This window comes from Carassius gibelio, chromosome A13, assembly GCF_023724105.1.
Source record: "Carassius gibelio isolate Cgi1373 ecotype wild population from Czech Republic chromosome A13, carGib1.2-hapl.c, whole genome shotgun sequence".
In the NCBI taxonomy this organism is placed as follows: domain Eukaryota; kingdom Metazoa; phylum Chordata; class Actinopteri; order Cypriniformes; family Cyprinidae; genus Carassius; species Carassius gibelio.
The window spans coordinates 6,711,223-6,724,874 of NC_068383.1; the positions used below are offsets into that span (position 1 = coordinate 6,711,223).

Sequence of the window (13,652 nt, forward strand, 5' to 3'; positions counted from 1 at the left end):
ACATCTACATCTTGGATGGGCTGAAAGTGAGCTTTTTCTCTTTTTTTTTGATCATTTTATTTATTTATTTTTTCAGGAAATGTTTATTTTTGGGTGTACTATTCTTTCCACATTTTTTTTCTGAGGTCACTGTTCATATTCAAATCTCATGCACTTTTAATGACAACAATATCATTTAAATGCTGAAAGGTTGAACAGATTGTGCTGTACATAATCCACAGTAAATATGAAATGTATTGCAATATTGCATAGAGTCACACATGTATGAGAAACACCCAAAACAGTTAAATTAATATTATCAAAATATTACACATTACACCCAAAAATGTACAAAAAAAATTCTAAAAAAATGGTATCTACATGTATCTCTAAAATAATGGTAATGAATCAAATGTTAGTACATTCATAGTTTAATCTATAAGTCTGCAATGGTAATAATTCTCAAATTTTGCCAACAAATTAAACTCATCTCCATGCTCTTATTGTCCCTCATGAATTATAAGTCAGAAAAATACAATTGCATACTGAGAGCCATGCAAGACACTACTGTTTCACAATGAACGTTACATTAAATACATTTATTAAAACAATGTACAATGCAAATGCATTTACACAAGCACAAAAATGCTCATGTTATCTGACCACAATGAGCATTCATTCTATTGAGAACAGAAACATATCGAAACAGAATCATCTTCCAGAAAGTCCATCAGGTGGTGATGCAATGCATATCAGGTAGATGTGGTGTTTGTCTTAAGACTGTCCTTCAAGTAAGTCCACATGATTAGCCCTTGAGAATAATATTGTATCCATGCTACATGTCCTTAATAGCCCGTATCTGTAAATGAAACATCTGTGGTTGACTGAAAAACAAACATATTTCATGATAAAACTGACAAAAGCAACTGTAACAAAATATAAAGGGGACAAAGCTGTGCCGACTCTGAGATGCTTAGTAAGAAGGATTCTCTCTAGTTTGTGTTAGACAAGCAGTTCACCGATCTCTCACAAAAGAGTCTAATGACCTGAACCATCAATATTTGAACTCTCAGAAGAGGTATTCTGGTACATTACATCAAAAAATTAAAGCTTGAAATTAATAAGAGTAAAACAGCAAAAAACTTTTAAGGTTTTGCTTTGTCACACTTTACCGTAGTTGGAACAGATAATGGAAAGAAAGAAAGGATGGATGAATGGATAGAAGGAAAGAGGGAAAGATAGAAAGCAAGAAAGATGTAATGAAGGAGACTGGGAAGATAGAGATGAAAAAGAAAAAGCAGCACAAATGCACCAAAAGCAGAATGTCCCAAACTTTCATCCGCCCACATGACTCCAGCAACCTTCATCTTCACAAACGAGACAGATGGATGTAGTCGAAAGATTCAATGACCCTTATGCGCCTTCAGTAAATCTCACCTACTGATGCTGGATCAGGATATTACAGATATCTATAAAATAAATAAAACCTTAATCCAAACAGCAATCCTAAAATTGTACACCAATAAATAAAGAACTAAATTATACGGAAACGTGGTCTTAAGACACGCTGCTGCCCATGAAAAGTAAAATCTACAAGGTTTGATGTTAACTGGCTTGCTGCTTGTTAAACTGAATATGATATTGACAAAGTTGTCGTCTTATAAAAATATTCAAGTAACACGGAAGGATGCTTTCCATACAAAGCAAAAGAAATTAGAGATAAATATGTTCAAATGCAAATAAAAAGCACTCCACATCTTTTCTCTGGAAAAACAAACTAGGTATATAACAAAATATACATACAACACCGGTATGATGGTGTTTATTAAACAGTCAGAAAAGAGGAACAGCACTTATTTCCCTGTAAACAATTAAAGCTTATTAATGTCATGAGCAGTTTTCACCTCGCCAACACTGGCCAACACAGCAAGATCAGTACAATCATTTATTTTATCATTTCTTGCGGTGTTTGGTCAAAACTTAACATAAAGTCTGATATCACTTTTAAAATTTGGGATTCAAAATCTATATAACATGGAACTAAAAGTTTTCCGAGTCTGGAATACAAACAAAGACTAAATGAACAAGAAACATCTAAGAGATTTTCGGAATTAAAATTTTATTTTATTATTATTTTTTAAATGACAAATTGTAACAATTATTTTTGACTATATTTATAATTATCAAAAAAAATATATAATAAATAAATACTACAAAACTATTTTAAATTATTTATATTTTATATGATTATTTTAATTAGTATGAATTATTTAATTGAAATAAAAAAATATTTAATTCGTTTTTTTTTTTTTACTTATTTAACTAGTGGTTTAAGATGTTTTCATTCTTTATACACACACACACACACACACACACACACACACTTACTTAGCTATCTAAATGGGGACATTCCATAGGCATAATAGTTTTTATACTGTACAAACTGTATATTCTATCACCCTAGACCTTACAGAAAACTTTCAGAATTTGTAAAAAAAAAAAAAAAAAAAAAAACCCACCTTTGTTTACTTTATTTTTATCCCAGTTTTACAAATAAGAACATCCCCAAAGGGAGGTTTTTGGAGATTTTGTCAGGTTTAGCTCACTTTTGGGTACAAATCTGTCCACAAAATATGGTTAAGTAGGTACACACACACAGACACACACAGACACACACACCAGTGCATCTGAGGTGATCAACATGACATTAACTCCCTTTTACAATTACATTTTCTGTTATTTACACAAACTTAATATTTGTTAACATACTCCTTTTCTATTTTAGATTGCATAGAGCCATCACAATTGAATTAAAACTCAGCATAAGAAAATAAGTAAATGTAAATTCTCATTTCACCAGTATTCGCCTTGACCGTGCCGCCTCTGATAAACCTGTCCGGTGCGATTAGTGTAATGATCGTGTTATACTCACAAAACTTTGGAAATGAGTAAATGCATTGGTCACAAGTATGGGAAATGAAACGGAGCTAAATGATGAAATGACATCACCAGTAATGGCTGCTCTATGGGGAAGACGTTTGCGTGTCTTCTCCTCCGGCAGGGATCCTAGGTTTGTTTTAATAGCATTTAATGCTTGTGAAGATGAGCTGGTTCACTGGTGTCCAGGTTTGATGAGGATGTGTCAGATTCTACCCATCCCGTCTGGTGTGTGGATGGAAGCAGTCACTGGGGTTACATCTTCCCTCTGGACCTTGGGACCCCGGGGGACCTTGGGGCCCCTGCGATCCTATTCCGGGTGAACCTGTAGACGAATCAAGAACAAATAGTAAAAACCAGAATAAACTAGAAATGTTAGATTTTCTGAAGAAAACGCCTGTGTGAAACATGATACTGAGGATTTACTAGTATTCTGGTGATTTCTGGTGTTTAGTTTGTCTGAGCAGTAATAATAATAATGATAATGATGTTTGCCTTTGTATACACTGTTATTTAAAGGCACTTTTACCATTGAGTGATCACGACAGAATGGTGCAGTGTATAAAATCCATAAAACTTTTTTGTATGGGCTTGTTACCCTATAACTGCAGAGGATGAGGGGAAGAAGGAAATCACAGCATACAACGATAACAGTGTGCCGTGCAATTATAAAGAACCCCCAGTTAAAGTCTCTTTTGTGTTTTTGCATTTGAAGAACAATCAGTGAGCACTTTTGTACCTCTATAAAAGAGGCGTTTATTAAAGAATGTCATTAGTTTAGTGCCATTATCTGCTTGTGCTTTTAGAAAGCAAAACATTAAAGCACCAATTGAAAAAATGACTACACTCTGTGTGTTTCAAGAGCAAGCTAAGTGTAAAGAACGGCTATCACAGAAATGTATTTACAAGCACAGAAGGCCTTTCTAGACCCTTCCAAAAAGCAACATTTTCCTATTGTTTTACATATGAGGTTGATCTAAAAACAGATGCTATTACAGTATATAACAGATAATGTAGCTCTCAGTCTTAAAAGCAATAACCAACAAGAAGATCTTTTTTCATTATTTTTTTTTATTATCTCTACTCATTAAGTGGTGGCACGGCTCATGTATTAAAGGAATATTCTGGGTTAAATACATCTTAAGGTCCATTGGCAGCATACTGTCCCAAAATGAATCAATTTAACCCTCATTTTGTAAAAAACAAACTATGCTCTTCTATGGAAACCTACAGGGAAAGACACCATTGAAGGTTTATAGCAAAAACGAATTACAAGGGCTGGAAAAAAAATTCTGCATCACGAATTGAGAAATGATTCAGCATCGATTCTGAGATTTTGAGAATGCATCGTGATTCTTTCTGGAGTCGATTGTGAGCTTAGTTTTGAACAGCAGATGGCACTGCATGCTTTAGAAACAGCCGTACTCTGCTTGTTTCCAAATCCTTACACACACTTAAATAATATATAATAACACACCTAAAATAATCATTCATAAAATTCGAAAAGGTTGAAGTGAATTACAAGGGTGTTATTTACATTAATAGTGCGTCATAAAAGCATTCTGAGCCGAGGTGAAATTAATGTTACATAGCTGGACGCACAAGCGCTCTTTAGCATTGTTCTTCATGAGCATTTGAGTTTGCGGATAAAAACTAGATTATATCTCCATCTGCTGCTAAAACTAATCTCAGAATCGATTCCAGCAGAATCGCGATGCATTCCGAAAATCTCAGAATCGATCCACGAATCAATTCTGCATCAATTTATCATCCCAGCCCACAATGTTTTGTGTCGGTAAGATTTTTTGAAAGAAGAAAGTTTCTTTTGGATGTTTTTGAAAGAAGTCTCTTATGCTAACCAAGGCTGCATTTATTTGATTACAAATACAGTAAAAACTGTACTATTGTGAAATATTACTACCATTTAAAAAAAAAAAGTGTTATTTATTTATTTTTTATTTTGACATTTTTATTTTAAAATGTAATTATTCCTGTGATAGCAAAGCTGCGATGGCAAAATGGCATAAATTGAAATTGAGTTTTGTACCTGGTGGGCCAGTGGGGCCTGAAGGTCCTGGAAGTCCCATCCCCATATGACCCCGTTCCCCTTTCTGCCCTCGATACCCTGCAGGAGTAAATCACACAAAAACACAGTGTGAGATATGCAGAACATATATTATTCTTCATTAATCTATGCAGACGTAACATGTAATGGTCATGTGATAATTTACTTATAATTCTTTGTTCTGTATTCCATTTTTACCATCTTTGACTAATAGGCAGAATTTAGTTATCACTACACTACTGGTAAAATAAATAATCATTGACATACTTTATCTTAACAGATTAGCTGAGACCTCACTTCCAAACGATTCATTTCTAGATTCAGTTGATCTCAGACTTTACATTTCCAGAAAAGTGGTGCACTTCCCAAAAGTACAAGGTTGAAATGCAACATGAAGCCCTACCAAAAATCAGCTGTGTTACACAACTAGTCTCAGATCCTTCAGAACTCAGAAAGTTCCTTAGCCCTTCAAGAGTAATGCCAAATCCATCAGAAAGACGCTTTCAAAGTATTTAAGGAGCACCATAAATGCTGACAGTGCTGGACGGCATGTCGCACGAAGCGGGCAGGCAAACAAACAAATAAAAACACATTAGCTGAAGCTGATCTTTTAGTCTTGTTTTCACACACACACAAAAAAAAAAAAAAAAAAAAAAAAAAAACACTCCGGAGATTATCTTTATAATGGCATGCAGAAAACTGCCTCCAGTCAAAATAAACATGTATTAGTGATGCACTTCCTCCGAGGCAGATCAAGTCTAACCTAAGAGAGAAACACTGTAGGAGTTAATGAAAAAGAAAATACCCAAGAGATGCCAAATAATGCAGTAATCGTCAGTGTCACCAGTACCAATTTTTACATGTGCAACTTACACAAGCAAACACACTAATTAACTAAAGTGCATCCGGACACCTTCAGATGCATTCATCCAGTGCAATGGCATTCCATGGAAGGACGGCACTCTACCTGCGGCATCACATCATGGTTTCCTGTGGCCGCTCACAATCACTGCATTACCACCCCCTGCTTGAGGGGGAGTTCATACTGCACAGTTATAACAGGAAAAAAAAATAGCGGCAGGGGGAGCTGCAATACAATACTAGCGAAATGCAGCCTGTAGCAACATCTACAAACTGTCATCTTTCTAAGACCTTACATTTAAAGTCATTTTTCATACTAAGAAAAAAATAAAAACCTTGTGGAGAAAGAAAAATGAGAATGAAAACATTAAATATTATATATAAATATATTTACATTTAATTGATCTTAAAATAGATTTGTATTTCCATAAGCTTGCAGATTTGTTCATATAAACCAGCAGTAAATGTAAAATATATTCTAAAATGTTGCATTGAGATTATTAAAAAAAAAGCATGGTATATTTCTCTGCATTAAATTACATTATTTTACATTAATATAATAACTGCACACTCAGTAATAAGTATAATTGGGTATGTTCTTTGCATGCAGGAAAGTACAACTTAAAAAATAATTAGATACATTTTAATAAAACCAAGTTAGAGGATTTCATCAACCTAGGAGCTTTAAATAAATGAAAAAAATGTTATTGCAAAAAATTGTTATACAAAAGCATGGCTGATTACACTTTAGCTTTGTAAAACAGTTGCCTAAGTAGTTTTAGATGTTATGATGTTATACGACTCTCAAATCGCATGAACCATACATGTGTGGTTCATGTGCACAAGTCATTTAAGAAACAATATCAAACTTGATATATCTCGCAAAAAAAAAAAAAACTCACCCCGAGTGGAATTAATGTGACTCAGGCATGTAAAACAACCAAGATTATAGAGATATTTTTCTTCATAAACTATTCATTTTTGCATTGAGGATTCCAAAAGAGGACAGATTCCAGTGGAGCAAAATAATGAGGAATATTACCTGCAACCTTTATCATAAACATATGGAAGTCAGTTTCTGCAACTGAATAAAACAATCAAAAAGGTAATTTCTTTTTTAAATATTTATCTCACAATTCTGACTTTTTTTCTCATAATTGCATGATACAAACTCGCAATTCTGACTTTTTTTTTTTTTTTTTAAGAACTGCGTAATATAAACTTGAATTAAAAAGTCAGAATTGCATACACATACAGTAAAGTCGCAATTCTGAGAAATAAAGTCAGAACTGCAAGATATAAACTCACAGATCGGACACCAATTCCACCAAAAGAGAGAGGGGGAATTTTTTCAGAATTGTGTGTTTATATCTCGCAATTATGACCTTTTCGCAATATATCACGCAATTGCAAGTTGTAAAGTCAGAATTGTGAAATAAAAACTCACAATTGTGAGAATATATCAGCACCCCCCCCCCCCCCAACCAAAAACAAAAACCTGGACTTTACCCAATTGTGAGTTTATATCACACAATTTAGATTAAAAAGTCAGATTTGCAAAAAAAATAATTGTGAGATAAAAAGTTGCAATAACGTTTTTTTTTTTCAGTGGTGGAAACGGGCTTCCATATCAATATCAACATTGACAAAGTAAAAAAATAAATAAATAAACGCTGCTGAATTTCTGATTTAGCAGGAGGTTGTAATTTTCTCCTCACCCTGGATTTGTCCCTGTAGAAAAACATTCCTCACCAGCAGTCTCCAAAGTACAATCCAGAGTAAAATGTGACACACAACACACATATTGTACACAACAAAGTGATACAAACTGGCTTTTCTGCATCAACACAACCTGGATATCAATAATAATAATAATCTCCACAACCAAACATAAAAGCAAACTTACTCAAAGTACTCATTTTCTTTGAATGGACAGCAATTATTAGAGTTCAAATGTACACAACATAGTGTTATAGCATGAAAAACATGATGTCCTATTGGTTAAGGGTTCATAAGAACTCAGACGGAAGAAGCAGAACTGAACTGCAAGTCATAATTGATAAGAAACGCTAGAGGAGCAGTATGTTAGTTGCCAGTCTTTGATGAATGTTCAGAGTTGCTTATTTTCTCACTCCCCTTCAGTTTTATTGCTGGGCTTAATCCAACAAAGTGAGATATTGCGTGGCTTTTTTCCATCTGCTAACTTCTTCTCTTCTCTTTATCTTTCTTGCTCTCACAATTCTGTCCAGGGTGATATTACATTCTCCTATTCTGGGTCGGTTCTTCATCCATCTTCATATGTCCCGCCAGGCTCTCGGCACCATATGCCACTTTGTCACGCAGCTATCTGCTTTCTTTCTTGTCTGACATAGCTAGCTAGATTCCTGTGAACCCCTTACACACAATATCGCATTCAACAGCCATTTTTGCATGCCTTTAGTTTGGACCGTCTTGCTCATTTCCTAGTTTTCTGAGCTAGATTACTTTGAACTTGAGTTTCCAAACATGACTCGTCCAAAAGAGCAGAATGACCTCAACCTGCTCTGTTCAGTGTAATTCAACCAACAGTCTGAGGAGTAACTGACACAGTCAATCTAACTAAAAATACATACACATAAACACACTATTTTCCACCAAGAGAGAGAGGGAAAAAAATGGAATCCTTTTAGAAAAAAAAAACTTAGCTTAATACTGGGGAAACAGAGGAGTCATATAAATAAACCAGTCTTGTGCATCTGGGTGTTTGTGTGAGCAGAGACCATTGTAGGAGCGGTGTAAACACGTCCATAACATGTTCAGTCTTTTGGGTTTTGGCTCCTACCTTGTGGACCTGGCTCTCCGGGGGGTCCTGGGGAGCCATCATTACCGGGTGGCCCTGGAGGGCCTTGTCGACCCTGCGCAGCTAATATAGCTGCTGGTGTCTTCTGTAGTGAGGCGTAACTGTCTGAATACCTCTCTGAAAAAAGCAGAATTAAGAATCCGCATTACATTACTATTGAATATATTATTATGAATTCATAGAACAGAGCTGTTAGTTAAAAAAAAATTAAATTTGTCACTCAGTTTGTAAAAAAAAAATATATATATATAATAAAAAGTAAATAAATAAAAATTTAAATATAAATATAATATAAAAAACAGAAAAATAAGTTAAAAACTCTAAACAGTTACAGTAAAAAGAAAAATCAATTTGTTCCTCAATTTCTCTGGTAAAGAGCTCATTTGCAATACTGTTAATATTGACAGCTGTTTTATATATATATATATATATATATATATATATATATATATATATATATATATATATATATATCCTTAAGAAAATATGAAAAAAAGGAGAATTAAGAATCTGTATTATAATGTATTATATCATAACTTAAAAAAAACATAAAACAGACAGAACATAGAACAGTCAGTTAACAAAAAATCTATTTGTCCTTCAATTTGTAAAAAATAAAAATAATTTTATTAAAATAATTATAATAATAATAAAAATATTATTAATAATAATAATAACAAAAATAAGGAGAAAAATATATCTTTATAATAAAATAAAATCTTTCTCCTGGTTGTGAACAATAAAACACAAGCTGGTAACATTAAAAGTCACAACACTTTATCCTAACTTATCCTGTCTCAAACACACACACACACACACACACACACACACACATACGTTTGTTTTTGTGAAAAGTGAGGACATCCCATAGGCGTAATTCTACGGCCCTACACCAACCCTACACCTAACCCTACCCCCTCACAGGAAACTTTGTGCACTTTTACTTTCTCAAAAAAACTCATTCTGTATGATTTATAAGCGTTTTGAAAAATGGGGACATGGGTTATGTCCTCATAAGTCACCCTCTCCTTGTAATACCTGTGTCATACCCATGTCATTATACAGAGTTGTGTCCTGATATGACACAAAAAACAAGAGCACACACACACACACACACACACACACAAACACAAAGAACTGAAAGCTAAAAAAATCCTCATCTACTGGTGGAGACACAAGAAAAACACCTCGGTAGCGGCAGGAGATGTACCTTCAAATACACGCAATACTTCATTTCGGATGAATGTTTTAATTTCCTCCAAGGCAGCTGTATCGCCCTGCAAAAAGAAATGAAAGGGGAAAAAAGAAGGCAGACAGGGGAAACAAACATCAGCACAACACGATTTGCAGATTAAAAAGTGCAGCTACAAAATGGCAGCGATTCATGTTTTATTCATGCTAAGAAATGGAGTTCTCCGAGATAAAGGGATGGATGACACAATGGCGTAATCACCATCTCTCCTCAAAGTATCTTGCCATTCATGATCACTGCTCTACACAGGACGAGGCCTGAATTTTTGAAGAACATCTCGCTGGAAAACAAACCTCTTCCTTCCAATCAAAAAGATACATTTAGCAGTTCAAGGCCATTCTGTCAGATGCTCAGAGGCTCCTGCGAAGCTCTGTGCCTCGGGCTGCATGCACAGCATCTTCTCCTGAATGCTTGTGGAGGGTTAAAAGGAAATGGGCTAATGCATATTCAGGGTGTGGAAATTCAGCTATCAGTCTAAAGCCCTATAACATGACTTGTGTCGGGGCTTCAACATACCTACTAACACAAGCGTCAAAGACCACTTTGACATCCACATGAAAAGCTTTTCAGACAGTATCACGGAAGGATGGCTTTACAAGGTTGCTAGGTAGCAGCAAAGTGCAAAATGTACAGAAAAGTGAAAGCGAATGCCTGCATGCATTCAAACTTGAAATAAGAAGCCCTTATAGTTGCTTTAAGAGTCTTGGTGAGTCTAGCATCATTTTCTGTCTATAAACAAAAACATGTCTGGACCACTTGTCATGGCACATTCATAAAACTTTGAGGAAGTTGTGATGCTTGATTCATGACATAAAGTACTTTTGAGTCGTATCATTTCAATGAATGAGTTTATCCAGTTCACAAAATCAAGTCTCAAAAATTAATCTGTTCCGCATAGAAAGCTGTTGTAAATGACTTTTCAAACGTTAGGTTCACCGACCCTGCATTTATTTGTTCAAAAATACAGTACAAAAACAATAATATTATTAAAAAGTTACTGCTATTTAAAACAACTGTTTTCTATTTTAATATACATGAAACATAATTTATTCCTGTGACAGCAAAGCTGAATTTTCAGCATCATTACTCCAATCTTCAATATCACACGATCCTTCAGAAATCATTCGAATATGCTGATTTGCTGCACAAAAAAACATTATCAGTGCTGAAAACACTTGTGCTGCTTTCAGGATTCCTTGATGAATAGATAGTTGAAAAGAAGAGCATTTATTTGAAATATAACTCTTTTGTAACATTACAAATTTTGACCAATTTAATGCATACTTTGTGAATAACATTATTAATATATATATATATATATATATATATATATATATATATATATATATATATATATATATATATATATATATATATATATACACACATATATATATATATATATATATATATATATATATACATACATATATATATATATATATATATATATATATATATATACATATATACATATACATATATATATATACATATATATATATATATACATACATATATATATATATATATATATATATATATATATATATATTTATTTATTTATTTATTTATTTTTTTTTGAATGGTCGCATATAACTTCAGGACTCTTTTTTAATTTTGGGGTGAAATATCCCTTTTAATCTCTCTCAATCCATAAAAAACTGTCATCCTTTAGGAATTTAGCAATAGTTCACCTAAACAGTTGATAATAGCCATTCACTTCCATAGTATGGAAAGAATAAATGCTGTTTGGTTATTAAAAATCTTCAAAATACCACCATTTGCATTCGACAGGCAAAAGAAACTCGGAACAACTTGAAGGTTAGTAAATGATGACATAATGTTCATTTTTGGGCTAACTATCCCTTGTCCATTTTCTGTCTGTGTGTGGTTTAAAGCTCCACCCTTGTGAAACACACAATCCACTTCTAATGGTCCCCTCCTGAGTGACACGGTTGTGAGTATGTTTGATTGGGAGCGAGAGTGTTGGATACAGGCCTCGCAGCGGGCGGCTCATTGCTGCAGCTTGTGCTTTTCAGAGGCTGATGGGGTTTGTGAACACGTGTGGGTAATTATTGTTATGCAGTGCTACTAATTATTTATTCTGAAGTGTTCACGCATGTGTTATGCACAACAAAGCAATCAATGACGGCTGCCCTCTGAATAGCGTGGGGCGACCTGCGGTTATGGATTCGGGCTGGGGGCCAGGAGGCTGGTGCAGATTGGTAGAAAGCCAGCAACTGGATCATTACTGAGGTCAGAGATGTGATCCACCTCCAGAGGAGTATGCAGTCACTGTAATCTGGAAAGGGTTCATGTTGACAGTGGTTTTATTGCTAGAGGTTATCGAGTGGCAGTTGATTGTAGTGGCTGTTCATGCTGATGAATGCCCTATGGTTTATTTGAAAGGCTGTGGCATTGGTGTACTGTTTGACACTGAATCTGTTTATTTGACACAAAAAAATATGCTCACGTATCACTGATGTTGCCTCAAATTACTTCAACAATCAACTCAAACCATCAACTTCAACCATCAATTCCAAACCGATGATTGCCGGTTGCTTTATTGCTGTAAATCTCTGCTGGTGTGATCATTCCTTAACCCTTTAAAGCCTGACACATGAATATATGAAATAATAGTCAGGAAAATTAAATGCATTTGATGCATTATCATTATAAGGTTTTATGAAATTATTAAAATTCCCAGTATTAATACTGCCACTATTATTAAGTTGCCAGTAAGATTTCTTTAATGCTTTTAAAAGAATAACATTATGATCACCGAGGCTGCATTCATATGACCAAAAACACTGTAAAGACAGCAATATTGTCAAATATTATCATAATTTATAATTTAAAGGTTTTCTATTTTAATATATTAGAGAATGTAATGTATGCCTGTGAAGGCAGAGCTGAATTTCCAGTAGCTATTATTCCATTTCAGTGTCACATGATCCTTCAGAAAAAAAAAAGAAAAAAAAATCGATTTATTTTGTGCTCATTATTTTCAAATGTTAAATGATTACTATTAATAGTATTTTTGTGGAAACTCTTTTTCAGGATTCTTGAATAGAAAGTTAAAAAATACATCCATTTTAGTAATAAAGTTATTTATGTTACAACATATTTGTCAATTTTGATCCACTGAATGTGTCCTTTTTTGAATGAAATTAATATTTTTATTCAGCATAAAAAAAGAAAAGAAAAAAGATTGACCCCAGACTTTTGAATGGTAGTGTATGTATGTTGGTGTCAGTATAACCAAGCCTAAAGAAAGCCAACACAACCTCAAATATTTCTGTGAGTTTGGTGAAGTCTTGAAGATGGAAAGCCTTTCAGAACATTGATTTAATAAGTTCTATATTCTGACTCGTCTCTATGGCTCGGAACTGTAGGATTATATACATACCAACAGATTGACGGTCCCTGGTGTTGTTAAAGATCCAGGTTCTCCTTTCTGTCCAGGTGGCCCTTGAGGACCAATGACCCCTCTTTCTCCAGCCTTGCCTCTTTCTCCCTGTACTCCTCTCTCTCCTGGAATCCCCGGATCTCCCTGTAAAGGCAAAGCCGGAATATAAATACCAGAATATAAACGACACAATCTGGCTATTATGAGCTGCATCAGCCTTTCTGGCTGTATTACATTAAATGCACCACGCAAATAATCAAAGCTACTACATGGCGGTTAGATAAGTGTAGTTGGTAAAAGACCAATG

The 13,652-nt window shown here is 34.3% G+C and overlaps 1 protein-coding gene across 2 annotated transcripts in view; it reads right to left on the reverse strand.

Moving 5' to 3' along the window:
* Positions 1-563: 563 nt before the first annotated feature.
* LOC128025990 (collagen alpha-1(XIX) chain) overlaps positions 564-13,652 on the reverse strand; it is a 132,684-nt gene continuing 119,595 nt past the window's right edge. For both annotated transcript variants that reach the window (XM_052612643.1, XM_052612642.1), the window contains 5 exons: positions 13,346-13,489; positions 9,892-9,958; positions 8,664-8,798; positions 4,964-5,041; positions 564-3,241 (listed from right to left, as the gene is read on the reverse strand). In XM_052612643.1, coding sequence (XP_052468603.1) covers positions 3,129-3,241; positions 4,964-5,041; positions 8,664-8,798; positions 9,892-9,958; positions 13,346-13,489 — 537 coding nt within the window. In that variant the 3' untranslated portion in view covers positions 564-3,128. The remainder of the gene's footprint in view (positions 3,242-4,963; positions 5,042-8,663; positions 8,799-9,891; positions 9,959-13,345; positions 13,490-13,652) is intronic.